General features: G+C 31.9%; 3 protein-coding genes across 3 annotated transcripts; 2 read left to right on the forward strand and 1 right to left on the reverse strand.

Annotated features, from left to right (window-relative positions):
* Positions 1-113: 113 nt before the first annotated feature.
* LOTGIDRAFT_160638 (hypothetical protein) lies at positions 114-4,271 on the forward strand (the record flags this gene model as incomplete). The annotated part of the gene is made up of 8 exons (XM_009055743.1): positions 114-340; positions 684-932; positions 1,442-1,566; positions 2,148-2,315; positions 2,624-2,760; positions 3,168-3,301; positions 3,678-3,825; positions 4,092-4,271. Coding segments are annotated over 8 exons (1,368 nt in total), but the record flags the coding sequence as incomplete, so codon positions are not given.
* A 588-nt stretch (positions 4,272-4,859) lies between these two features.
* LOTGIDRAFT_203870 (hypothetical protein) lies at positions 4,860-19,878 on the reverse strand. Its single transcript, XM_009055744.1, has 16 exons — positions 19,708-19,878; positions 19,413-19,486; positions 18,915-19,135; positions 18,294-18,431; positions 18,062-18,147; positions 16,925-17,132; positions 12,518-12,699; positions 11,910-12,104; positions 10,912-11,077; positions 10,553-10,681; positions 9,998-10,141; positions 9,269-9,491; positions 6,633-8,421; positions 6,230-6,387; positions 5,337-5,409; positions 4,860-4,929 (listed from the first exon to the last, which is right to left on the reverse strand). Exons 8-13 carry the CDS (start codon positions 12,097-12,099, stop codon positions 8,065-8,067), a joined length of 1,209 nt encoding a protein of 402 aa, XP_009053992.1. The 5' UTR covers positions 12,100-12,104; positions 12,518-12,699; positions 16,925-17,132; positions 18,062-18,147; positions 18,294-18,431; positions 18,915-19,135; positions 19,413-19,486; positions 19,708-19,878; the 3' UTR covers positions 4,860-4,929; positions 5,337-5,409; positions 6,230-6,387; positions 6,633-8,064.
* Positions 19,879-23,811: 3,933 nt separating this feature from the next.
* LOTGIDRAFT_117073 (hypothetical protein) lies at positions 23,812-26,304 on the forward strand (the record flags this gene model as incomplete). Its single annotated transcript, XM_009055745.1, has 2 exons — positions 23,812-24,157; positions 24,296-26,304. 2 exons carry the CDS (start codon positions 23,812-23,814, stop codon positions 26,302-26,304), a joined length of 2,355 nt encoding a protein of 784 aa, XP_009053993.1.
* Between the last annotated feature and the right edge of the window lie 1,511 nt (positions 26,305-27,815).

Here is a 27,815-nt window from a genome sequence, read left to right on the forward strand (position 1 = left end):
GAGATCACAAGTTGNCCAGACTCTATATACGACTCTGAGTTAAATGGAAAAAATTATTTTGGTCTGAAGTTGAACATGAGTTACCTCCCATCAACTATTTTGTAAACAAAAACATGGATGTCAAATCTGAGAGTGTCAATTCTGAACTCGATCAAACAGATGCCATTTGTAATCCACATATCACTTTAACTGACATCCCTACAGAAATTATTCAAAAAATACTCAGCTTCAGTTCCCTAACGATACAAGATGTCTGCATGGTGTCTTGTTCCTGTAAAAAACTTAATATTTGTTGCTTGCAATATAGCAATAATTTGTGGAAATCAAAAGTAGTTCAAAGGTAAGAATTTATCATTGGAACTAAGTATTATCGTATTATTATGTCATTTGAAATTTACATTGCATTTCTATGCTAATGTTATGTAATTGTTAGTATCAAACGTATACTTGTTCAATGAATGCCTAGCTAGATCCTACCCACAAGCAATTTATTGAAGATTAGATTTCTCATAGTTTTAAAGAATGACAAGCTTTGATTGGTTAAAATTAATGTCGTTAGAGTGGAACTGTAGAAGAAGACTTGTTAGATTACAATTAATACTAAAAATATCTTTTTTTTTTTAAATGTTTTATTCAATTGACCCACCTGTTTAGTATGGTACATAAACTGCATTTTTTTTTAGATGGCCAGGATTGTTATTAAGTACGAGTAAGCAAACAGAAAATAAAGTGAACTGGAAAGAAATTTGTAAATCCTGTGTAAAGACGGGACATTTAGTGCGTTATTATTTAAATAATTTGGATGTTGATTATGCTGTTGAAGAAATATCCAGTGAAAATTTCAATCCATTTATATGTTTAATAGAGGAAAATGATATTAGTGGAGGTATAGTTGTTAATGAGTTGTTAAGTATAGTTCATGATGGACAGAGGTAAATATTTTTATGTTTTACAAAGACCCTAAAGGCAAGTACTCTCTATTCAACAAAATACAATATATGACTATCCGTTAACAAGTCATCTTGTTAGGTGCTGTAATTAAAGGTAGACTATAAATATATCTTAAACTGCCATAACAATAGTCACTACCTTTTACCAACTAAAAATTCAGCTGTATGTCATAGTTTCCATCAGATGTCTGTGATTCCCTTAATTATAGCAATTCTTTAAATTATGTTAAAAGATTCTAATCAATTCTAAAGGCCTTTGTGACAGCTATTTGGCAGAATTGTAAAAAACACAGACATTTGACTGAAAAGTTTGACTGGTGCACATCTATGCTACCTGTGTCTCCAATATATACAAAAAATTTTGGAAAACTTCTTCATTAGTCATTTTGTCTCCAATTTCAAAACGTGCTGACCTGATTAGAATTTTATATTTGAAACACGTAGACAACATGAGTTTAGCTCTTAACAATATAGAGTGGTTCTAATTTCAGACACAAAAATCTGACTATAAAATATTATGCTGTGAAAGTGTTACGTCATATTCAACAGTTGCATTTATCAAAAAGATGGAAAACATTTCTAGAGTTGCCTGCTTCACAACAGAGCCTGGAAACTGGTATGTAGTTAAAGGAACAGGTTTGCCATCAATTTGACCAATCGTATCTTAGTTTCAGAGACAGAAAATGTTTAGCTTATCTAATCAGTAATATGTTCACTGCTCACCAATCAAAATTAAAGCCTCCATGTGTATCCAGACATATCTGTAGTCAAACTAAGTGAAATTCTTAGTTTCAGATATATTTGGTGGAATTAAGTTATTTTCATACATTTCTCGTATTTATTAGACTATTTACTTATTTTCAAAATCCAAATCAAACTCTGAAAATGGGGAAACCTGTCACTATCATTTAAAGGGAATTAAATGAGATTTTTTTTAGTACATGTGTAGGCCTATCAGTTACACTTCTGCACATAGCTTTTCAGATTTCCCATCTGCCATCCACATCTAAAGCATCTGTGATCGAAAAGATAGGTTAAAAAGTCACTTTTAATTTATCCTTGTGAGTTTGATTGTGTGTCATGGGTTTGAATCCCCTCAAGGTGAGTAGATTTTGAGGCTATGGTCAATGCTTTGAAAGTTCTTTCTTTCTACCACTTATTAGAAATCGATGCCAATTATACCTTTAATGGTTGTAGGTGCCTGTCTTATATCACGGTGGTGTCAACCTACAGAAATTGTTACTGATCAGAATATATCAAACCAGTTAGATAATATAGTCAGACTAGTTAAACAAGAATTAAAAGAACGAAATCAAGATCATCCAGCCATATCCTATACTAGTCCAGATTCAGAAAACACTTCTGGTAAGTAGAATCTTATAACATGAATAAACTGGTACTTATGTTATGAATAATACGATTACTCAACCTGAAATTTTAATTATAAAAGTCATAATCATAGATACTATTTTGGGAATGCACAAAAAAGATTTAATAGGGCTTGACCAGTACTTCTGGAGAACTTAAATATTAAAAAGGAATACATTTAAATCTACAGAGTACTGTTGTCACGAAAACACATTTCAAAATAATAATAGGTGCCTTGGTTTGTAAAGCCAATCAAAAACATTCTGATATATTTTTATATTTATTTGATTTTTATTTGATTTCAGGATTAAGCGAATCATTATGGAGTCCAGAACAGTGTAGATTGGTGCTAGAATGTATCAATTTTGTTATGTTTGATAAACTACAGTTTAAAGGCAATAAATCAGAATATTATGATCCTCAAAACTCATACATTGATAAGGTAAGTTATATTGCCCTCTACAATTCCCTGCTGGGACACCTAGTGTCATTTTGTGATTGAGTATGTCTATTCAAATACATTTGAGGTGAGGGTATATAATGGAAACAACCATACATTAATTTATGTTTATTAGGAAGCATTCTACCAGCTGGTCTCTTGGCATATCTCCCAGGACAACAAGGAATACCAACAAGGAAAGATGACTCATTGAAGGTCACCAGTCTTTCTCACACCAATCAAGATAAGAACCCATGACCACCATTTGTTTGTAACCAAGCAATGATATCATTTAAAGTTTGCAACACTTTAACCATCTCGACAGAACCCCTTGTTCAAGTTATATTTGCTTGGAATATCTGATAAACCTTGACAATTTCATTGAAGACAAACTTTATTTTCCTTTGTAGGTTTTAGAAAGAAAGAAGGGTATACCAATTACTTTATCTATTATATATTGCTGTCTTGCTAGAAGATTGGGTATACTATGTGAACTAGTTAACTTTCCTTCTCATTTCCTTTTAAGATGGCAAGAACATCCATTGTAAGTTCATTTTAGTTGTAAAGTTGATTGTGCTAAGATATTACTACTACTATTACTAATATACTATAACTACCAAAAAAGGTGCCCTCACTACATGGTGATTACCAGTTGTGTATGTTTGTCAATAATGTAAGTGGCCATGAGTTTCAAATGTAACTCAAAACTCTTTTGCATGAGAGTTGCTTTCGAAACATATGACTACAACCATATGCCACTTGTATTAGGTTCTATGAGAAGATGAACAATGTGCATCCATGAATTTCCATATTTAGATGGGAATATATTTTATATTGAATATATTTTTATGTCCAGAATACTTCACAGAAGCATCAATTATTCACAGAGTACACTGTAAATATACATTTGTTCACTTTAGAGCTGTATCATCAGTAGAAAGATATACCTATATTGATGCTTTTCATGGTGGTCAACTATATACACAGGAAGAATGTTGTCCAGCCTTGGGTATCCCTAAATCTATAGGTCATGATATATCATTATTTAATTCTATAGAAAATGTTAAGGTAGGAGGTATTCTTTTGTATGTGGAATGTATGTGCTGAGCTCCATAGTTTCTACTTGTGACCTTGGCCAGTGCTTCTACAGGAGATATCTCTTATAATACATTGAAATACGGCAAAATACATCAGTGATGTCATCATTTGCCTAACAGCTGTATTATAAACGAAATTTGTAATGTTCCTGTAATATCCCTCTTTTAAAAGGTAATCGAGTCAAGTCTCCAACATTGATATTCCAATGCAAATGGCTTTCAAATTTTGTCTTTAAGGTATTTGAAAGAATTGCAAGGAATTTAGTTGGTATAGGTAGACATCAAAATCAGATGGGAGACGGGTTATTATGTTTGAGGAATGCGCTAGAGTTATCTCTCTTGATTTACCCTGATGATTTAGAAATGAGATTAGTACAAGTTAGAATAAATTTACAAATGAACATCAATTTACCAAAGGTACGTTTTCTACATCTTTGTATATGGAAGTTTAAAGAACTAAGATAGCTGTGCGAGTTAACCAGGTTAACCTAGAGGCCTAAGGTTGGTTGTTCTTTGTTGATATTTTCTAATCCAGTTTCTCTAGTTTGAAAGACTGATAATGAAAATCATCTCCGTGCTCAGATTGTTATTATAGATATATTAAAGTGATTATCAAGAGGTTTTCTAAATTTGTAATGTGTATTGGGGACACTGATAGCATCAATTTGCACCATTCCAATTTTCCAACAAATGTCTGTTAATCCTGCAGTTTGACTAAAACTAAGTGCTTGATGACGTCACTAATCGCAAAATATGCCTGTATGCATTGTTTTTGCAATTATTTTTAGTGGAATTGCCGAATCTACAGACATCTGATTGGAATTTGGAATGGTGCAATTGATGCTTTCAGTGTCCCTGATACGCATAAAAAATTAAGAAAACCTCTTTACAATTCCTGTAAGGGTTTTGGAAAGGGAATCAAATTATATAGTATGGCTTTATATTTTTTATATACAGGTACTAGATAGTTTAAAAAGAATAGCTGATATAGACCCAACAAGACTTGGTATTGTAGCCTTTCTTCAACAAGAAGCTGAGAAAATGATAGCAGATAATACTGCTGTCAAAAATAAAAAGGTAAACCCATTTTGCTTGAAAGCATTTCATTATAGAATTTTACATTTAAAGGAAATAATTCTGTACACAAATGAATTTGAAAGCTCAAATTCCAATGTTTTCCGAAAATTCCAGTTTCTGATACCACAGTATATTTGGTCAAACGGATGGTGAAGCTGAGCTGTCCTTTTAAACAGAATTTTATGGCATATTTCTCTTGGCTTTACAAGACACAAAGCATTATTAATAATTTGCCATAATATAACATAATATATTGCCAGGAGTAGTATACCATAGAATTAAGTTTATCTTTCTATAAGAATATAAAAATATTTCGGGAATGTTAGTTTCAGTTATTATAGATTAGTTTATTAGATTAATAATAGGATTATGATCAAACTTCTAATTGTGTCAATGTTCTGTTACAGCCTGATGTTAAAGTCAGAAGTGAAAATAAAGATGTCAAATTTTCTATTGGAATGATAATGAAACATAAAAAGTAAGTGATATTTAGTTTTGACAACAAGAATTGTTTTGAAAGTTTTGAGATTCAATATGGAGGAAAAAGTGTAAAGTTATCAAATTAGGAATATTGAAAAGGTAAGGAAAGTAATAAGAATAGTCAGAGAACAGCCTCCATTGGTTTGATCCATTTAGGAAGACTTCCTTCGATTGCACACCCAATCATATTGTTTATAGTCTTTCTGTTGAAGGAACTGATTGGCTGTTTTTAATAATTTGTTGATATGTTATAGATATATCATTACATGTGTGTAATTTATTGGATGAATATTACCTTGTAATTTGTTGATATCATGTGTGCAATTACCTTGTAATTTGTTGATATCATGTGTGTTATTTATGGTTGGGATGAATATTACCTTGTAATTTGTTGATATCATGTGTGCAATTACCTTGTAATTTGTTGATATCATGTGTGTAATTTATGGTTGGGGTGAATATTACCTTGTAATTTGTTGATATATTATAGATATCATTACATGTGTGTTATTTATGGTTGGGGTGAATATTACCTTGTAATTTGTTGATATCATGTGTGTAATTTATGGTTGGGATGAATATTACCTTGTAATTTGTTGATATCATGTGTGTAATTTATGGTTGGGATGAATATTACCTTGTAATTTGTTGATATCATGTGTGTAATTTATGGTTGGGATGAATATTACCTTGTAATTTGTTGATATCATGTGTGTAATTTATGGTTGGGATGAATATTACCTTGTAATTTGTTGATATCATGTGTGTAATTTATGGTTGGGATGAATATTACCTTGTAATTTGTTGATATATTATAGATATCATTACATGTGTGTTATTTATGGTTGGGATTTAACATGTCAAGCCACAGAAGAATGGATTATACAGATGGGTGTAAATAGATTACCTCGTGATCAATTTCAACCATTTTACAATGTACTTGTTCAAGATGGCAGTAATAGATATGCTGCTCAGGGTATGTATTATTTGCTACAAAATTTTCTATAATGTACTGGTTCAGGATGGCAGCAATAGATATATTTCTCAGGGTTTGTCATTAATTGCACATTCTTTATTCATTGGGTGCATCAGACTTCTGTTAAGCAACTCCATCCAGTAATGGACCAAATTGAATATTTTTTTGCCTGCTTGCTTAATACCAGTTTGACTGTACCTCAAAGAGAAAATTAAGGCTAAATAATTTTAATCCTACTATTTCAGAAAATCTCCTGTATCCAGATGAGTTTTCAGAAATAAATCATCCAGAAATTGGACGATATTTTGAGGAATACTGTGGAAGATATTATAAAGCTAATCCAATCAAGGCTCAGGAATATCCTGATGATACAGAGACCACTGTAGAATTAATAAATGAACATTATACCAGTTGATGTAGATAGCCAGGTGGTGCTCGATTTGAGAGCAAGTTCCGTCTGTTCAGATTCTGCCCCCAATCGATTGGTATGAAAGGGGATATATCACATTCAAAATTGTTCTTTTCTTTTTTTTCTTCTCATCCATGTTGATTTCATAAATCCTGTATGTGCAGAACTCTGCAATTCAGCGCCCCCTATACCATGATGCCTGTATAAGATTCAAATCTGATATATTTAATATCTTGTTTTATCTGTACATATTATATAACATTATGTTTATAATTTAATCAAATCAATTTAATATAATTAATACAACTGACAAATTTATGGAGTCACTTCACGATATGTTTTGTGCTTCTATTATTTATACAAGGCCTGTTTTTAGCCCATTAAGTAATTTTTGTTATGAACTTCACATTCAATGAATTCAAATGGAGGCGTGAATAAGGTCTATTAGATATTAGTCAATTGATCCCCACTGATTTGTCCCCTGTATTGTATAATACAGTACATTATCTTGGGATATTGAAAATTGGTTCCTGCAGTGTTTGATCCATTTTTTTTGTCTTCAGACATTTTTCTATAACCTGTGAAATCTGGCTGCAAGGCGTCTAAATGGAGTCGCTTACCCAGAAGACCCAGCACTTCTATCTGGTGAGCTAATTAGGCTTAATGGTTCATAGTTCCAGTGATAATTCTTCACTTGAAATCATTAACAGTGCAGTATTCTATGAAATGTAGACTAACCCTCCCAAAGGTAAATACCTTGATACCAATAACACAATAACCTAAGTGAATTAAACTTGTGATTTTACTCATCAATAAATATATAGTATATACAAATGCTAATAAAAACTGTTGGTAACTTCAGATGGGACATAAGTATAATGCTGTTATAAAAGTTTGAAGCTAACCAGCCAGAACAGAAGACAATTTTCTTATACTAAAATTGAGAAACTTACAAAATGTATATAATAAAACCAAAGGTGTTGTCAAAAATAAAACATTTAAAAATTCACAGCCCTTAGATGAGATAAACATATGAAAATATGTTAAAATCATAAAATTTGTTCATGCCTTTTTATTCCAATAAATAGCATTTATCAAAGATTTGTCAAAGAATTATCACAATTTTCCAAATGTAAGCCTATTAATGCTGCCAAAATAGTACCAATTTCAACCTGATGCTGTATTTTGGAAAGCAGTCATTTGCGCATATGAAAATCAAAATTTACAAGTAAGTGAACGTTCCTAATTTGCACAAATTTCTAAAGTCATTAATATTTGGAGATTTTGATGCTCTTTCTCATTCCCATACATTCCACCTCATCAACAAAGATGGTGTTGGATTTGATTTCAATATCCTCTTCTAAATCAAGTTGATTTCGTACAAGTCCTTTCAATGATGATTGTGACTGATCTAATCTAGCCTGTAAACCAGCAACGGAGGTTTCAATTTCTCCAACTTCTTCAATTAGTCTGTACTGAACAGCATCCCTACATAATTCTACATTAGGTCTGGATGTTCTAGTATCAAGACGAGTGTGAGCGACTTTGAGTGGTGCCTCTTTATCACTGATAGCCTTCTGTAGTTGTGCAATATTCTCTTCCATATCCTTAATTTGTAAGAGAATCTGAAAAAATAATTTTCAATTTTGATATAACAAGAAAGTAATATATTGGCTAAACCATGAGGTGGATTCTTTAAGTTAGAATTTTAAATATATATGCACCAGCATGGAATGTTCAAGATACTGCTACAATGGGAGAAAGTTGGCCAGATAACCTTGACCCCTGTTTTCAACACTACACTTACAACAGGTACAGCCTAAATCCAATCAATGCCAAGGTAACAATAGCTTCAGTCCAGTCAATGCCAAGGTGAAAATAGTTCCAGTCCAGTCAATGCCAAGGTGGCAATAGTTCCAGTCGATGCCAAGGTGACAATAGCTCCAGTCCAGTCAATGCCAAGGTGACAATAGATCCAGTCTAGTCAATGCCAAGGTGACAATAGCTCCAGTCCAGTCAATGCTAAGGTAGCAATAGATCCAGTCTAGTCAATGCTAAGGTGACAATAGATCCAGTCCAGTCAATGCTAAGGTAGCAATAGATCCAGTCTAGTCAATGCCAAGGTAACAATAGCTCCAGTCCAGTCAATGCTAAAGTGACAATAGCTCCAGTCCAGTCAATGCTAAGGTAGCAATAGATCCAGTCTAGTCAATGCTAAGGTGACAATAGCTCCAGTCCAGTCAATGCTAAGGTAGCAATAGCTCCAGTCCAGTCAATGCTAAGGTAGCAATAGCTCCAGTCCAGTCAATGCTAAGGTAGCAATAGATCCAGTCTAGTCAATGCCAAGGTGACAATAGATCCATTCCAGTCAATGCCAAGGTGACAATAGCTGACCTGCTACTTAGGGGCGAAACTTTGGATGGAATAGTGGAACAGTGGAACTTTTACACAAAATGATTATTTTATGTATACCTTGTTGAGATGATCTTCAAGTTTTCCTTTTGTATCTTTAGTTTCAGCAATTCTCTTACTGAGTGATAAATTCACAGCTTCACACTGTTTGGTCATATCATTAGCAGTAGATTGAAGAATTCCATCAACTAAGGACCGTAACTCTACTGAACTCTGTCTCTCACGTTCTGCTCTCTCAATATTTTCATTGGAGAAATCTTGCCATTCATCTGGTGTGACTGAACTGAAAATATAAAGAAAAGTTTAATATCCTTGTTTATGCCTGTAGAAAGACGTAACATAGCTATCTAGCTTGGAGAGGATATAAGGCAATTTTGAAAATACGAGTCTAATTCTATAAGTAGCTTTTATGTTATACTGAGCTGACATGTCACCTACAAGTGCGACCTGACAAATAAATCAATTTGGGTTAAGTTTTTTTTTTTTTTTTTAGCTTGGACAGGTAGGCCATTTTTTCAGCAATCATACTTTAGTCTCAGAAGCGACATGAATTGTATTCTTAAGCCCGATTAACAAATACTTAACGTACAATGATTTTAACATTTCCTTCGTCTGATTGGTTATTAAAACTAAATTTGGTAATTGACCAATCACATTTTAGTATTTCCTTAAATAGGAATTTCATCTAAGTTTATTTTTTTTTAAGATGATCTCTGATCTAAAAGCCCTATTCTTCGTTTTGGATAATCCAAAATGGATGAATTGTGGTAGATTTCTAGTGTCACTTACTTGGCTTCAATCTTGGCAACGCCGTCTTTCAAGGTTAAACCTTCCATATTGTTTTTTAAATTCTCCAAATATTCATCAATAGATTGAGCATGGAATTTATCTTTTAAATCCTTCTCTAGTTGAAATTTAGCTTTTCTGTTGAGTCTGAAATAAGCAGGACAGTTAAATTGAATTTTTTTTTTAATTCTTTGTTTAATTATCTCCCTTTAATCTTCAGAGCAAATTGTCTCCCTTGTGTTTCTAGAGCAATTTACCCATGCATTAGTTAAAGATGAATTCGATCTGGTGAATAAGATAATAAATCATAGGTCTGCTTAAATAAAAGGCTCTGTGTTCTAAAGTTTTAAATCTTCGATCATGGAATCAACCAGATCCAAAAATATCACAAGAAAATTACTTTTCAAACTTTGGATTCTAATCCTTTAAAATTCATAAATAATTGCAAATTAATGTAGTCTGTCATATTTGCAGACATTCCCATCTTTTAACATTAAGAATTTCATCATTCCTTTAGATTATCTCCCTTTAGTCTTCAAATCAAAATCATTTCCTTACCTGACTTGTTCCTGAGCTTGATCCAGGGTTCTCTGTAGTAAGGCTCTCACACCTTGTATTGTTTCTACTTCCTTAATTAATTCTTTCTGGGCATCATCATGAACTAAATCAATACCAAACCTTTGTTCTCTGCAAAAAATTTCAAAATTTAATTAAAATCTAACGAAAATAGAATATAATTAGGCATATTAATTACAGACATTTTCCTGCATTTCTAAAGCCAGAAAAATAACTTGATAGACATTGGCATACAATTTCACAAGGCAAATCTGGTATATTTCCGAAGTAAAAAATTTCCTAAATTTATCAGGTATCCTTCAAATTAACCAATGAAGATGTCTGTTAGTATTTCAGCTTACCTATTTGCTAAACATCTTTGAGCTATATGTAAAGGCTCATCAGTAGCTTCTAAAGCTTTTTCTACACGATTTTTAAAGGCTAACAAATTATCAACTTCTGTTGTTATTCCTTCTAATTTATCATCTAATTCTTTCTTCCAATATCTGATATCATCTAATCTTTGTTCTGCAAGGGGAAAATAATATATTTGCTTTATGGAAAGTATTACACCTAATTGTCACAGCTGGTTTTCAGCCACTCAAATTATTGTCTAAGCAAAATAAAAAAAAAACAAAAATTTGAATTTTGTCCATTATATTTAAGGGAAGTGGAATAATGTCGATGAAAATATAAACATGAATATACATTAAGTATTCAAAATTTGTTTTTACAGAGGACAATTTTGGGACTATTTTAGGTTGAAATTTCTAGGAGGGAAATGTGTTGCATATCAGGTTTAATTAGTTAAGATAGAATAGATTGAAATGAATTTTTAATGACGTCTCACAAGAATACTATTCTCATCTCAGTCTAATCATTGTCTATATGAATGACGTAATACTGGTACATATTATCATGGCAATTCATTTTAATTTTCTTTGCCAAACAATAAATAAATTAGAAACACATTTAAAATCTTGTACAGGAGAAATAATTAATGCATTGAACACTTTTAACAATGATAAATCTTGTGTTATAGTAATATTCAAATTACAGTAATAAAATATTTTCACTGTTAAAATAATCCTCAATACAATTGTACAGCGATAAAGAAATATTAAAACAGAACCTAAAAAAACATGTTGTTACTCAGAGTTTCATGGTATGCGATCTTTAGACAACAGGCCTATATAATTCAGCCAGCATCCTACTGAATTTAGACAAGTAGAACTTACTCTCATGTCTACATTTCAAGACAAGTTCTGTGGATTAAGTAGATAGAGCAGCTGCTCAAAGAGTTCAGCTTATTCTGAAAAAAGCGGTTTAAGTATACATGTATAAAAAATGTCAAACTTACGAAATTTCTTATTAACATCTCTTTGTGATTTATCTGTCCTTTTTTCAGTTTCATCAGCATACCTTTTAGATTCATCTATCAACCTCTCAGCAGCTTGGCGTTCAACTTCAGCATTAGCATATTTTGTTAAATTGGATCTGGTCCAGTCTTCATGTGTAAATCTTTGAGGTGTTTGAATTAACTGTGCCATGATGTCTGTTGAATGAAAATTTATGATTAAAAATTTAGGCCTGTATTGTCTGATTACAATTTGCCAGTACCTATATATATGCCTACTGCAGAACTACAATATGTTGTAGGTAGGGGCCTACACAAAATCCATTAATTTCTTTCTAAGTCTAAACCAAGCTACATTAATAAATAATCCCAAAAATCTTTTTTTATTTATATTGACAAAATCTGATTTCAAAGCGTAGGCTAAGATTTAAAGACAGTGAGTTTGTGAACTGAAAGGACAGGCACCAGGTCCAAGTTGATGAGATCTAACGATTGAACGAACAAACTCAACTGTGTTGAATATTGCTTTTGATCTGTCGACACAAGTCAAACGATTGAAGATTTCAACAAGAAAATTTGCCAAAATTTTTAACAACATAAAAACCACTTACCAAATTAAAGATGATATGTTTTTGATAGCTAAAATTGAAAGAAAATGCACACACTGATCACTTAACCTGTTGTTGTTTCTTTCATAAATAATGGAAGATTCCTTAGCAACCTTTGTTGCTACAACAATTTAAGCAATTTTTATTGGCTGTTTTAGCTAGAGACCACCGGAAGTGAACATCCAGCTTTGACCTTTGACCTTTTTAATGATACCACGTGTGTATAGAGGGCGTCTGATTATTCAATCAAATCTCATCGTACGATGAAGTCGCGTGAAATATAATGAACCGTTTATAATTTTGGGGGACTGTAAGACTAATCTGCAGTGATGGATCGTAGTAAGAGGGAATTCGTGTCACCATTTATATCTCGACCAAATGCGACTAGTATGGCTGCAATGCCAGCTTCGTCAGGACCGAGTTTCCAGAAAAGTATCAAAGGGATTATTGCAGGTTCGTTACTCTTGTTTATTTACTGGGAGATTATGGAGAGACATCTTCGCAAAAATATTACTTTGACAGCTTATACCAAAATTACTGTATGTCACCTATGTACTGGTAGGCCTATAACTATGTCTTTTTGCTCAACAATCGTTTATCATGTACATCAATAAGGATGATATTATACAATAGGCCCTAGTATTTTGATATTCAATACTTCCTTTTAAGTTTTATACCATAATGCCAGTTTCCACAGTGTGGCTTATGTATCATTAATAGAGCAGAAATGACAAAATTTGAATTAATCACATTTGCAACTGATGATGTAGCTGTCAAACTTTGGCTCTACCAGCTAGTTAAACCCAATTTTAGCTTCATCCATATCATTTTTCAGAATTAAAATATTATGTAGGCCTAGTAAGAATTAGACTTTAACTCCCAGACCTTTATTGAATTGGAGAAGAACATGATATTTCAATCTGAAATGTGGTACAGATAGCTGAAATTCAGCTTCATCATCTAGAATAAGCAAGTAATTAGATGACTTAAATGTCAGATTTATAATCTAGACAGTTAAAGATGGTGGGAGTAGTGCTGGCACGATACATCTGTGAACAATGTTGTATCAAGAAACGTCACATGCCAGGATACACGTATCGGTCATGTACCTATACTTGACGATACCTGTCATTCCATAAATGAGTGGGGATTCAGTTTTTTAGTTGGTTAATGAAATCACAATTTTGTTTTCACTGACGTGACTGATATCATTGAAAACTATTTATAAAGACTTTAACCACTTCTATCAACTACATTACCAACTATCACAGTTAGTCAGTTACAAAGTTATAAATTAATATATATTGAAAGTTTGAAGATAAAGTGTTAAATTTTATCCCAGTACCCCATTGTGTGATGCGTATCATATCGTAACCCATGTATCCTGATAAGTTTCATATTGTTCCTGCACTATGTGGGAGTCAGCTGGTTGAATAATGTATATTGATCAATGTCTCTCTTTCTACTCTACTGTATCTATTGATTTACTGTCTAAAAGAAAGCTGTAAGATTCAATAATAGTTTTAAAGGAATACTATCTCTTAGGAAAACCAACAGTTTAATTTTTTGCACATTGTAAGTCTAATTTCATCAGTGGACTTAACTTGTGTCACAACTATACTACAGAATCGGACTAAAATCTGGTAAATCCACTAATCACTGAAAATACATAAAGCCTTTTTTAATAATTTCTTAGTTTAATATATTTATTGGAATTTATAGGGATTCTGTTGTTTACTTGTAATACCTGGTAAGTCAACTGATGAATATATTCTCTTACTGGCAGTCTTCCAGAGGAGAGTGCAGGAATTTGATTGGCTGGTAGTGTCATCAAACAAACGAATGTTCAAAGAGGTCGACTTCTCTTATTGATCAAGTATTTGTGCCAAATACAGTGTTGTTCTAAGGTAATAATGTACTGTCAACTGTGAGGTTGTTCTTTTTATAAGTTTGATAAGGAAGAAAGATAAGATTATTTTAACCTTATATTAAATCCATAGAGCTAATAAATCATAAAAATATATAATACAGTAAGCTTATATTGCATGTCATAAATAGAAAATACAAGATAAATATACAATGTGATTTAATATCAGTTTAAATATACCTAATTCTTATTTCAATAATCTTCAATAATATATGTGGATATGATGATTTATTCCATTACAAATAATGCTGAGACAGCATAAACACTCCTATCCATGTCTTGATGAATGTTATTAAGAAAATATCAATATATTATAAAGTCGCATTTAGAGAATAACTAATCCTTTAATACAGCATTAAACATGTTTACAACACGATTTGATGAAAAGATGTAGAAATGACTATTCTTGGCTTATTCAACAACTTAGATGTCTATTAAAAATAGTTTGTGGGATAAAAAAAAAAATAGTTTCAATTCTGACTTATGTAAGGGGGCGATATTATGGACCACAAGTCATTATAACGACTAAATTATGTTTGTGGTATTGGACAGAAAGATACTTATAAATGTTATATAAGTGGATGCCATTATTGACCATAGGCATGTATTGGAATTCATTATGTTTGTGGTATCAGAATGGTGTTTATGTAAGTGGATGCCATTATTGACCACAAGGCATGTAGTCATTATGATTGTGGTATCAGAACGTGCTTATGTAAAGGAAAGACATGTAAAAATGTAAGGAGATTGGTGTTGTTTGTACATAGTGACCTACAGTAGTTATGTTGATTTACAACATGTAAAAACAACAGTAGTATATTATGTTATAAAATAGTTGTCAGTTATGTAATGTCATAAATTAGAAATTGAAAAGTGGAACATATTTTTCATGAATTTTGCTAAAAAAAAACCAACATTTCTTTCCCAGAACCATAGTTTGATTGATTTTAGGCGAAGGCTGGCAAATCAAGGCATTCGATTTGAAATATGACTTAGATTCCGTATTTGAAGAGTCAAAATGGTTGTAATGAAGACTTCAACTGTATTCATAGGAGCAAATAAGTTTTAGAAATTGGGGGATATTGGGTCAATACAAAAAACTCCAAAATTTCATGTCAGTGGACCTGGTGTTTTGTCAAAAATCAGTCAAATGTGAAAGAGCTGAAAACATGTGATGAAGGGTTGTGCACTGATGACTTTACTAACAGGTGAAAGAAAAGCTACACATAATATGGTAATATAAGATGGGGGAATCCAATCCATGATGCATTGACTCTACATTGTATTTTAATCATTATTTGATCTATAGAATAATTATTTATAAACATAGCAAAGATGTAGATTTAATGAGCTGATAGTATGATTTATTGATATATTTATTATTATTTATTCATGACTTTTATCAGAATACCAATAAATCAGATACTTAAAATTAATTATCCTTTACTGTAATGATGTGAAATTTAGTCTTGAATAACATCCAATTTGACATTTAATCAAGTGTAATGTTTATCTCTTATCATCCAGCTCAGCTGTAGTATTTATGTTAAATAAATTGAATTTCCTGATGAAACAAACAGTAGTCAAGTGTATATCACGATGACACTGTAAAGTACACAAAATGAAATGCAATGGAATTTACATATTTTTTTTGACAGTCTAAATCATGACTGTTGAAGCTGAGTGAAAATTCTGAAGGTACTATCTCAAATATCTATGTCTCATGTTAGGTGTCTCAATTTCAGTAAGGTACAAAATACTAGTAAAGTTGACTCAGTTGTGCACCATATTTAATGTTTTGGAATTTCTTATGAAATATTTTTAAATGTACGTCTCAGACCAAGTGGTAAATCTGCAGTATAATTGAAGCAAGGATTCTTTAATTGAAATTATTCTTCAGGGATGTAATTTAGGTCTGATAGGAATGAATCTTGACATGCAATTAGTTTCTTGTCAATGTGATGTCTTCAGAATCTAGATGTTTGCACCTTGTTCTGTTTCACCATGATTGATGATTAGGCATTTTATTTATTTTGTTTAAGATAGTCTGTCTAGAGGTCATATTTTATCAGTTTATAGTATAGAGTTCATTGTATTCAAATCTCACTTTAAAATTTCAGCCTACAAACATCTGACCTTATTAACAACAATCTAGAGTGTTAAATTGAAATTGTTGTAGTCTGTCAAAAAATCAATGACATTGCCTGTTTAGCTTACTACTATCTGTGACAGAGTTGTTTATCATTCTGCCCACAGAAAACACCCAAGCAGTCTGATAGCTACTTGTGAAAAATTACATATGAGTTCTTGATAAAGTCATTTTCCTGTCCAATTGAAGCCTTTTTCTATATGCCCACACTTAAGTATGGACGTATATTGTGGTTGCCCCTGTCGGTCGGTCCGTCCGTCCGTTCATCAGGGGAAGAAACAAACCACAATCTGTCAAAACATTGGGTATTAAAGGATGGTATTTGATGTCAAGTTTTATTATTTATTACACATAAATACGGGCGTATATTGTTCTCAACCTCTCCTGCCTGTCCGTCTGCATGTCTGTACACAATTGTTTTGGACACAATAGAGAATGTTGAGATTTTGAATAAACTTGGTATGAGTGTATGTAATCACTCAATGATAACCGTATTGAAAATCAGACAATTACAACAATCAAACATTTTTCTGACAATTTTAAGCCTGATGTTATTTACCAAGAAAGACTGAAAATTAAGTATTAGTCCATTTCTGTTTCAGGTGGTATAACTGGAGGTCTAGAAATCTGTATTACCTTTCCAACAGAATATGTCAAGACACAGCTGCAACTGGATGAAAAGGCTGGAAATAAACGCTACCATGGTATAGTTGACTGTGTCAAAAAGACAGTTGACAGTCATGGTGTACGAGGGTTATATAGAGGGTTAAATGTATTACTGTATGGATCTATACCTAAATCAGCAGTCAGGTAGTTATAACCTTGTTGAATAGAATTAATTTTTAAAATCCTTACTATTGTTCCTGTGACAACAGATTTAGATGTAACGAGCTTCGCTTTCAGATCCATCATAATTTTGAAAAATGTGTAGTATTGAGATTGTGTGGTAGACAGAATTGAATAAAACAAAATATTTTAGAGGATTTTGTTACAGTAAAATTATGGATCAATTCTTGATTCTTCTTAAAACACAGAAAAAATTAAAATATCATAGAACAAAACTGGACATAACAATAACTATTGTATATTGTTATAATTTTTTTTTCACAAATTTTCATAATGCTGTGATCCTATTGACTGATTTAGCTTCAGAAATTAAAACATTACTGAAATAACTATAGCTATATAAAAGTCATGCATGACAAGCTATCTTTCATTCTAATACAGGAAGACTTGCAACTTTTTGTAATTTTTAAGTCAATCATCTCAAGTGAAGAAATTTTAAAGGGACAAGTTCACCATTTTCGCGGGTTGATTTTGGTCTTGAATTTTCTTCAGAAGTACTGGAAATGTATGAAATTGCATTTAAAAAATATACTTTAAACTCGAAATTTCACTTTCTTTTTCTACATAAGTCTTTTCTATTTATTGTACACTTTTTAACTTTCAAATGCAGATAATTCTGGACACAGGTGTAATTCAATTCTCAAATTGCAACTGCGAGTTCTCGTTTCTGAGACTATGGTACCATTGCTCAAACAGATGGCGAACCTGTCTCTTTAAATCCTATTTACCCTTGATAAATGTTATGTACTGTATCTTGTTTTTCTCAGGGTGTTAACTTAGTTTGTGTACTCCCAAACCTTTTATCTATTCATTGTAACTTTTTTCTGATTTGGTTGTCCATAAAATATCTATGATACAAGGTGATGAATATCTTTTTGTAATATTATTTGAAGATTTGGATCATTTGAAGAATTTAAAAGAAGAAATGTTGATGATAGAGGAGTATTATCTTTACAACGAAGACTATTATGTGGGTTAGGTGAGTAAGGTATTAGGTATTTATGTTCAAGATTTATTCTGTACACTTTTGAAAATTTGCAGACTTCAATTATGGTTATGTTTATTTCAAAATAATATGCCTCTGAAGTGACATGTTTATTACAATTATAGTAATATATTTGATAGGTGCTGGTGTTTGTGAAGCTATATTAGCTGTTACACCAATGGAAACTCTTAAAGTCAAGTTTATAAATGACCAAAGATCAGCTAATCCCAGATTTAAAGGATTTCTACATGGTGTACGTACTATAATCAAAGAACAAGGTAAGTTGATTGGAGAAATGAAATTTAAACCTTTTAATTCTTTAATTTTTCACATGCATGTCTGTTTAGCAATAAAGTTAATTTTGGTCACAAGATAAAACTATTTTATATTTGATCTTTAACCAGCCATTGGCAGCCATCTGGCACTCAAATAAATGCTTTATAGCAGCCTTGTGTTGAATTATAGTATGGAGCAGTATGAGAGTGGACAGAGAGAAGCAGAAACGATTTGTCAATATATTGAAAATTAATCTGATGCTCAACATTGATAATGCACCACAAATTTTCAAGATGCTTATTAGATCACACTTATCATGTATGTCTTGACAAGATTAATGTGAAAATTTAGGTTGGTCCATTGATATAATATCCTTGCAAAGTCTCACAATAAGTGCAAGTGCAATAAGTGGTGATTCATTTTGTACAGTGATGCTATGGCCTTTCCAAACATTTTATCTATAATGTTTTGATTATATGTTTTAGGAATTAAAGGAACATATCAAGGTTTAACAGCTACTATAATAAAACAAGGTAGTAATCAAGCTATCCGATTTTTTGTCATGGAAACATTAAAAGACTGGTATAGAGGGGAAGATAAACAAGCTCATGTTCCAACATTATTAGTTGGATTATTTGGTGCTATAGCTGGAGCTGCTTCAGTATTTGGAAATACTCCTGTTGATGTTGTTAAAACCAGAATGCAGGTATGTAGTTCATTTTAACAAGAGCCAAACTGTCAGCAAGTGCAAATATGATAATTATATAGGTACTGCTTTATCAAACAACAATCACTTGTTGAAATTTTATTCAATGTTTATATGTTTCTCAATCTTTGAAACTCATTGAAACGTTGCTTATAAATATTATAGAGGGTGACGGCAAACAGTGCACAAAATTGTGATGTAAGAAATAGATACAGTCTTGCAACCAGTTTTTAAGCATGATCAATAAATAAGTGACCTATTTGCCATTTTGTTTCAGGGTTTGGAGGCATCCAAATATAAAAATACATTAGATTGTGCTGTTCAGATATTTAAACATGAAGGACCAAGAGCGTAAGTTATATTTTCTTTCTTTCAGGAAACTAAACCAATTTCCTCAATTTTCTGACCTGACTGTGGACTTGTTGTAAATTTGATGCTTTTTGATTGATTTTGTTATTTTAAATCAGAATTGCGATATATTCATGAGCCAAAAGGAAACATTGCTTTTACTTGTGGAAAGCATTAATGCTGTTAATTGAATTAGTCATTTAATAGTTGATAATATTTTTCAGGTTTTATAAAGGAACTATACCAAGATTAAGTCGAGTCTGTTTAGATGTAGCCATTACTTTTATGATCTATGATAATTTTATGAAGTTATTTAATGAAGTATGGAAGACAGATTAGGAATAAGACAATAATTTACTCATGACTGGTAGACCCTGGACTTCGACATCAAATGTAAGGGCAGATAACTCATATGGTGTGGTTTATAATTGGTTCTAATGAGTGAGAATGAATAAAAATGTTTTAATCTTTCAACTTGAAAACCCAGTAGTGTGTGATTACATACATACCATTCAAATATGTCTTGCATACTTATACACATTTTACATTTCTGACATTTCATGATTTGAATGTAAATGAACTTTGTGTATTTGCTTCTTATTTCATTGGTCAGATTTGAAGATCAAGTCATTAATTATTCATCAGATAGTTATTCTGAAGAGTCATATCTAGATAAGCCAATTGAAAGAATGTAATAAAGCATTGCTGGGTATTCAATGATTGCTGAAGCAACTATGGGTAATTTAAGCATTTGATAAATTATCACAGGCTATTTGTAGTATTTATCTTAGCATAGGGTTTTGTAGAATATCTAATTTGGAAATTGTATCCCTTTGTAAATTCTCAAATTGAAGTATTACTTATCATTATAAAGTTTCAATCAAAACAGAATAGGGTCCTTTTAAAATGAATATTAACAGTTTGAGCTGTATTACTTTAAAATTATCAATATCTTATAGTGCATGCAAAAATAAACTACGCAAATTAAGTTAGTGCAAGAAAAAATATCAATGATGATATTTTGTAGAACTTTAAGAAATATTTGTAATTAATTAATTTGTTAACATTCCAAGAATAATTATGGTGCATGGCCCTGATTTTTTTTTTTTTTTTTTGGAAAAATGAATCAAATTTGCTGTAAGAGATTTTTATTTAAATTATTGTAAGAAGCAATGGGCCAAATTTATTTGTTATGGACCATTCTATATTATGTTTATGATGGGACTAATATTTTATGGGTGTTTTTTTTTTTTGTTGTGTGTTATATTTGAATGCTATATGTTATGTTATTATATTATGTTCACATTGAATACTTAAAATCGAGAGATATTTAAAATTTTACTTAGTAAATGGTATTAATAACTAGATGTAATTATTGGCATTTATAATGTTGTACCAGTTTGAAATAAACTGCTTTCTGGGCACTGATGCTCTAAATTTGAAAATAGAATTTACTAGATTGTTTCACATCACCCATTAGTCTGAAATCTTGGATTTGCCTTGTGGAAGTTTACATGACATTGTGAGTTGATTTCCAAGATTTTGATATTTTACAACCAGGTAACTAAAATCCCAATATTCCAATGTTTTCAGAATTTCAATTATACTTATCTTGTTCATTTTGGTTCATTTTCAATAATTTTTACTTAAAATGTTCGTTTTCTAGTAATATTTATTATGAAATTATTAATATTTATTTTTATATTTAATTTTGATAATTTATGTGTTCATTGTTTTGTTTGAAAAATATTTATGTGAGTGTTCAAATTAATAAATGAAATTTGAGATTTGTAAAAGAAATGCTGCATTTAAATATATGAGCTTTGTTAAAATATATTTATAATATATTATAGTCTTTCCATATATCAAACATATCAATTACCAGTAGTGCCAGGGTCCAGTTCCAGTTATATCTTCATGGCACTCAATCGGTCAGTTCAGCTCGATCTGAATTTATGGAATCAACCTGAAGTTCAATAACACAGGTTGAAACGGGTATCAGAATGTGTTCCATGTAACCAAAAAAAATGAGTCAAAATTTACAGTGGTTAAGAAAAAAAATAAAAGGTAAATAATGAATTTGAATCCAGTACAAAACTGATTGGCGCATAGAATCACAACAGAAGAAAAATTTCAGAACTCGCCAATTGAGTGCCAGCCTTGAAATATACTTGATGTCAAGAGTTGTCTACCTTGCTTCTATTATCTGTGAAATAATTCTGATTACCTTCACTTAAAGAGATTAGACACTGGTTTGAATCCCCATCATAACTTAATGCATATGCAAGTCACTATAAAACAGTACAGTAATTTTTATTTTAAGGGAGAAATATTGTAGCTGAAACTGGACCAGTATTTAATATTTGTTGTGACCTAACTAATATATTTTGTCTTGATGTATGATTGCAGTCAGATTATATTAATATGTTTATTTGTGTTGTGGACCAATGAAAGTAGATTATTTTCATTTAAGATTTGTAAAATTAGCTCATATTAGATCAGTAGTAGAAAGTATTAAAACGATTTATTATCAAATATGGCTGAACAAGAAAAAAAAAAAAGTTTTATATAACTACTTTGAACATGTCTTCATACATAGTCATATTTAATGAATTTTCAAGAGTAAGAAATGCAACTAATCACATAAAAATTATCAGTACAGTATTATCTGGAAACAGTCACTATGTGGTATTTTGGCTGGATAAGTTGTTTTTACACAGTAATATAATTTCTACTGTTATTGTTTATGATTGAATGTGGGAAGTAATAAATAAACATTTAGATAGATAAACATAGGTGTTTTTTGTTGTACTGTTTTATTTTGAATGTCATCCTATTGCTTGTCTTTATACTGCTAGAAAATGGGGTTCTAAAATACATTATAATGTGTGTAAGGGATTTAATGCTGAAATGAATAATCTCCTGATGCTTACTTGGTTGTAGATGTTCCAGATGTCTTTAGCATGGTATGCCTATTTTAAGACTTTAAAATGTTCAAGACATTTCAGCACAAGGGTCTTTCAAAGCCCGTAAACCCAACAGACAAAGAGCTTTAACTTGTATTGTCTTTTATCTTGTTGATTTGGGATTTGAAGGCACAATAGAGACTACAGTTTTTATCCGATCTTCATGAAACTTGGATTGCATGTATGTTTTGATGAGATCTCGGTCAAGTTCGAAATTGGTAATAATAGGATGAACAGTTTCAGAGTTATTGCCCTTGTGTTTACAGAGGTGAGACATTGTTCGTGTTTGAATTTGATAATTTGATGAACTGTTTCAGGTTTTTGCCTTGACTTATAGATGACTTTAAGATTATTTGAAAATTCATTATTAGCTCTAAAGATTTTGACAGCTGGTTGTGGGAGTATGTTACCTTGCCTGGCAAGCTATCTTAAAAGATGTTATAGCTATAATTAATACATTTGGTAATTCTCAACAGTCTCTGTAACTATGAGTTAAGTATGTTGCAGAGCTGTTGCTACATTTCACAGTGGACCTATGGCCACTATTTTTTTTCAACCCTAAGAAATGTGTTAGAAAAGTTTGAAACAGAGGCAAATCTTGGGAATATCCAATCTTGGAATCTTGGAAGTCCAAGTAAATTTGGCTTTGCTTATCTATTTTAAGTCAGTCATTGTAAATACTGTCTGTATCTCTGTAGTCTTATCTAGTTTACAGATGCAGCATAAGCAGGTTTTATAATCAAAAGGCATTGACGCTCAATAAAAGCAAAAACCTTGCAATGCCTTTGGAATCGAATATATTTCATCAGAAAAAACAAGTTAGTGATGAATCAGCTGTTTTGACAGGAAGGGGTTTTTAATATACTATAAATAGAAATGACGTTTGCAAATCAATAACAAGCTGGATATTCTCGACTTCTCATTCCGTTTTTTGATTGGTCAAAAGAGTCAGATGACTGACCTTCACCCCGGATGTATTTGTTTGATGTCATGTGACCTTGTTATGGCTGCATTTTCACTTTCATTATCGTCTACTTTGTATTTTAAAGAAAACAAAAAGAATTTTGATAATTACTGAAGGGTTAGCAACGAAAATGAAAGCCGCGGGAAAGAAGGGATCATGTAGATCATCAATACGTTTGTGTGAAGAGAAATTCAGCTGTGAAACCCAGAATCCAGCGGCTGCTATTGTTTGTTTTGAGTGTGGGGATGCAGCTCAATGTTTGAAGTGTGATTCAGCCATCCACTCCATGAAAAAGAATCAGAACCATACAAGAGAGACAATTCCCTCTCCTAAACCTGATCTGTTATGCCAGGTATCAGAATTGAATGGACAATGTAAATCAAAGAACTATGCTGATGTTTATTGCCAGGATTGTTATTATCGATTCTGTTTTGATTGTAATGATAAATACCATCAAAGAAGTGACAAAGCCAAGCGTAAAAACCATACCAGAATAACAATGAAAGAATATCTAAAGAAAGCTGATACAAAATCAAACTCAGGTAATCTGAAACCAATATCACCCTTAGCTATTGATGATGATTCCTTAACCTACATTTCCTGCCCACAGCAAGACAATTTTGTTGACACCAATTCATTTCAAACTCAGAGTTTCCACTCCGACAGTAGTAGTGTGCCTGATATTTGTCAAGATGTGGGTGATATGAATATTAGAAGAGATACCATTGAAGACGAAGCCCGGAATAGTTTCCTTCTATCATCAGAAGATGAAAATCTACAAGTAGAAAGTGATAACGAATTTATTAAGAAATTGGGATGTGATGAAGATGCTATGGTGAAAGTTATTTCCATATTTGGAAATACTGGAGATGGAAAATCGCACACACTGAATTACACATTTTTTAAAGGAGAAGAAGTCTTCAAAACATCAGCTGATCAACAGTCTTGTACTGTGGGAATCTGGGCTGCTTATGAACCTCATCAGAAAGCTATTGTCATTGACACTGAAGGATTGCTAGGTGTTTCCAGTAACCAAAATCAACGTACAAGGCTACTACTGAAAGTTCTTGCCGTATCAGATGTTGTTATTTATAGAACCAGAGCCGAAAGACTACACAATGACATGTTCAATTTTATAGGCAGTGCATCTAAAGCTTATCTAAAACATTTCTCCGAGGAGCTACAAACGGTCAGTAAGAAATGTAAAAATAATACCAGTATCACAACTTTGGGACCAGCAATTGTAATATTTCATGAGACCACTCACACTGAAGTTTTCAAAACAAAAGGTCTGGGGAAAAACTGTCCTGGTATACGTGAACGCATTACAGATTCAGAATGCATGATGGATGCTTTTAGCGATATACGTTATGTTGGAACAAAAACTAACATTGGAACTCAAACTGATTTCTTAGAATTGAAGAAAGTGGTGGTGGATATATTAGGAAATAATAGTATAAGAGCTCATCGTAGACCAGCGGTTGTTCTTCAGGCTCTAAAGACACTGAATGAGAAATTCAATGGGGACATAGAGAAACCCACACCCAATTCCTTTCCTGATCAGTACTTTACCTGTACTGAAAAATGTTTGGCTTGTGGTAATCGATGTATCCATAGCATGAATCACAATACACAAATTGATCCTCATGAAACAAGTCCTGAACATATCTGTCAATATCAACACCAATATGGTAACAAAGTTTATTTGTGTAAGGCTTGTAAAAAATCTGGACACATCCGCATTGTTGTTCCTAAAACATCTAGCTCTAGTGATAATTCATGGGTGGGATTTGGAAAGTATTTGTGGTCTGGTTATGTATTGGAATGTCCAAAATGTGGTATTATTTTCCGTAGTCGTCAATATTGGTATGGTAATAAGGAAGAAGAAGCTGTTTGTGAAGTTGATATACGCCATATTTGGCCTGGCAGTAACCGAGGGCTAGAGGGAAACCATAATGCAGCTAGAAAGGTTCTGGATGGTTTTCATTATGTGGCTGATACCATTTCAACAATCAGTGCCAAACCAACCAAAAATTTGATGGAATGGACAGCAGATCAAATAGCTCCAGAATATTGGGTGCCAAACTCTCAAATATTGGAATGTTCAAGTTGTCAAGTTGCTTTCACTAGTAATACGCAGAAACACCATTGCCGAGCTTGTGGGGAAGGTTTCTGTGATAGCTGCTCATCTAAAGTTCGTCCCGTTCCTGAACGAGGTTGGGGTTTTTCAGCTGTAAGAGTCTGTGATGAATGTTTTGATGAAAGAAAAATTAAAGAAAAGAAAGCTGTGGCAGCTGCAGCAGGTGACAGTGTTCATACAGCACGAAAAGTTGGTGAAGCAGTTAGTTCGACTATTGGAGTAATGGCTTCCGCCATCGAATACCCATTGGATATACTGAAAGATTCAGCACGTCCTGATTACTGGATACCAGATGAAAAGATTAATAATTGTTGTGTTTGTAAGAAAGATTTTGATCTTTTGCTATCAAAACATCATTGTCGTTCTTGTGGTAATGGCGTCTGTGATTATTGTTCCCCCAATCGATTATCAGTACCGATTCGAGGGTGGGATTATCCTGTCAGAGTTTGTAAAAACTGTGAAAAGAATATTGAGCAAATCTGAAAGAACTATTCTTGATGTAGACTTTTTTTTATCAAACCATTTAGTGACGATTAGGAAGCACTCTAATGTAACAATTTTATGGTATATTTAACTATCTCGCATCCTATTTTGCAAAAAGAATTTGAAAAAAATGTATGATTAAGATTTGTAACTTTGACAGAAAAATCTATTTGACTGGTATTCATTGGAAACTTGGTGTCTTGTTTTACATGTTTTCGTACACATAGTAGCATTTTAGGATACCACTAAATTCATCCACAGTAAATGTCTATGATTTGATTCAAAGATGGATTGAAATGACTATTTATTAGGTTATCAGATAGATTTTGCTTTTTCTATGTTTTTATATAATTCAAATTGTAAATTTGGTTAATGTCATGATCAATGACACTAAATAAATATTGTTATGTAAGTTGTTTGGTGCAAACTAGGTGTAGTCTCCCAACTTTTCAGATAGATCAATAAGATAATCTGCTCAATAATGCTCTTCATAATGTCAAGCTATAATGAACTCATACCTTGACATCATTAGCCACTTTTCTTGTACCTGTTACAAGCAGAGCCCTTGACAGAAAATCTGTAAAGAATAATGTTTACAGTCTTTCTGTTTAGGGCTCTGATTGACTTTATTGGCAAGTGCACAATCCAATCTCATCGCTGCATTCTGTGATACAAGAAAAGTGGCTAACGATGTCAAGGTATAAGTCAAACATTATAATAGCTTCACATTGCGAAGATGCACAAACTGGCATAGTCATTTATTAAACTTGACTAAAGAATAGTATAGAATATGGAGATTGAAACTATATTTCATTAATGGATTATATTATAATAGATAAAAATCAAGTTTTAAATATTAAGACTGCAATATACCTGTAGTTGACCAAATTTGATTTTTTAAAATTATTTGTGAAATTATAATGTTGGTATACATTAAATTTTTTGAATGTTTTTTTTTTTTAAGTTTAAAATTTGGTTTTGAAAGAGCTTTATGAAAACAATATGGTTCTGTATATCAGCATTATTTATTCATAAGAAAAAAACTAATCGGCAAATAATTTCAGCTGTCAATTCATTATTGATTAATAATATTTGTGCTACAATCTATTCTTGCACAATACAAGAGCTATGATCTGTGGTAGAATAAAAATGTCTTCATAATTTATTAAAGAATTCAATTGAATTTGACTTCTTCACCATAATTATGTGAGCATTTTAAATTATTCTACCTTTAACTAAGTTCATTGTTTCTAATTATATACAATAGGCTATGAATTGTGTTTTTATTGTATTTAGAGCTGCAAAAACATAGGTAGCGTTTTTAATTGTCTTTAAAAGAGTTATTTCCCTTAGATAACCTTTGTTTTAATGTTATCAGATTTATTAGATATTCTTTCGTTTATTTATTAATTTTGTCAGACACAATTACAATTTTCTGGCAAACGTTTGTGATTCTGTGATTCTTGCTATTCCAGAAAAACTGAGCAGATTATGATCTCTGTATGTATATA

The sequence above is a fragment of the Lottia gigantea genome (genome assembly GCF_000327385.1).
Source record: "Lottia gigantea unplaced genomic scaffold LOTGIsca_25, whole genome shotgun sequence".
NCBI lineage: Eukaryota > Metazoa > Mollusca > Gastropoda > Lottiidae > Lottia > Lottia gigantea.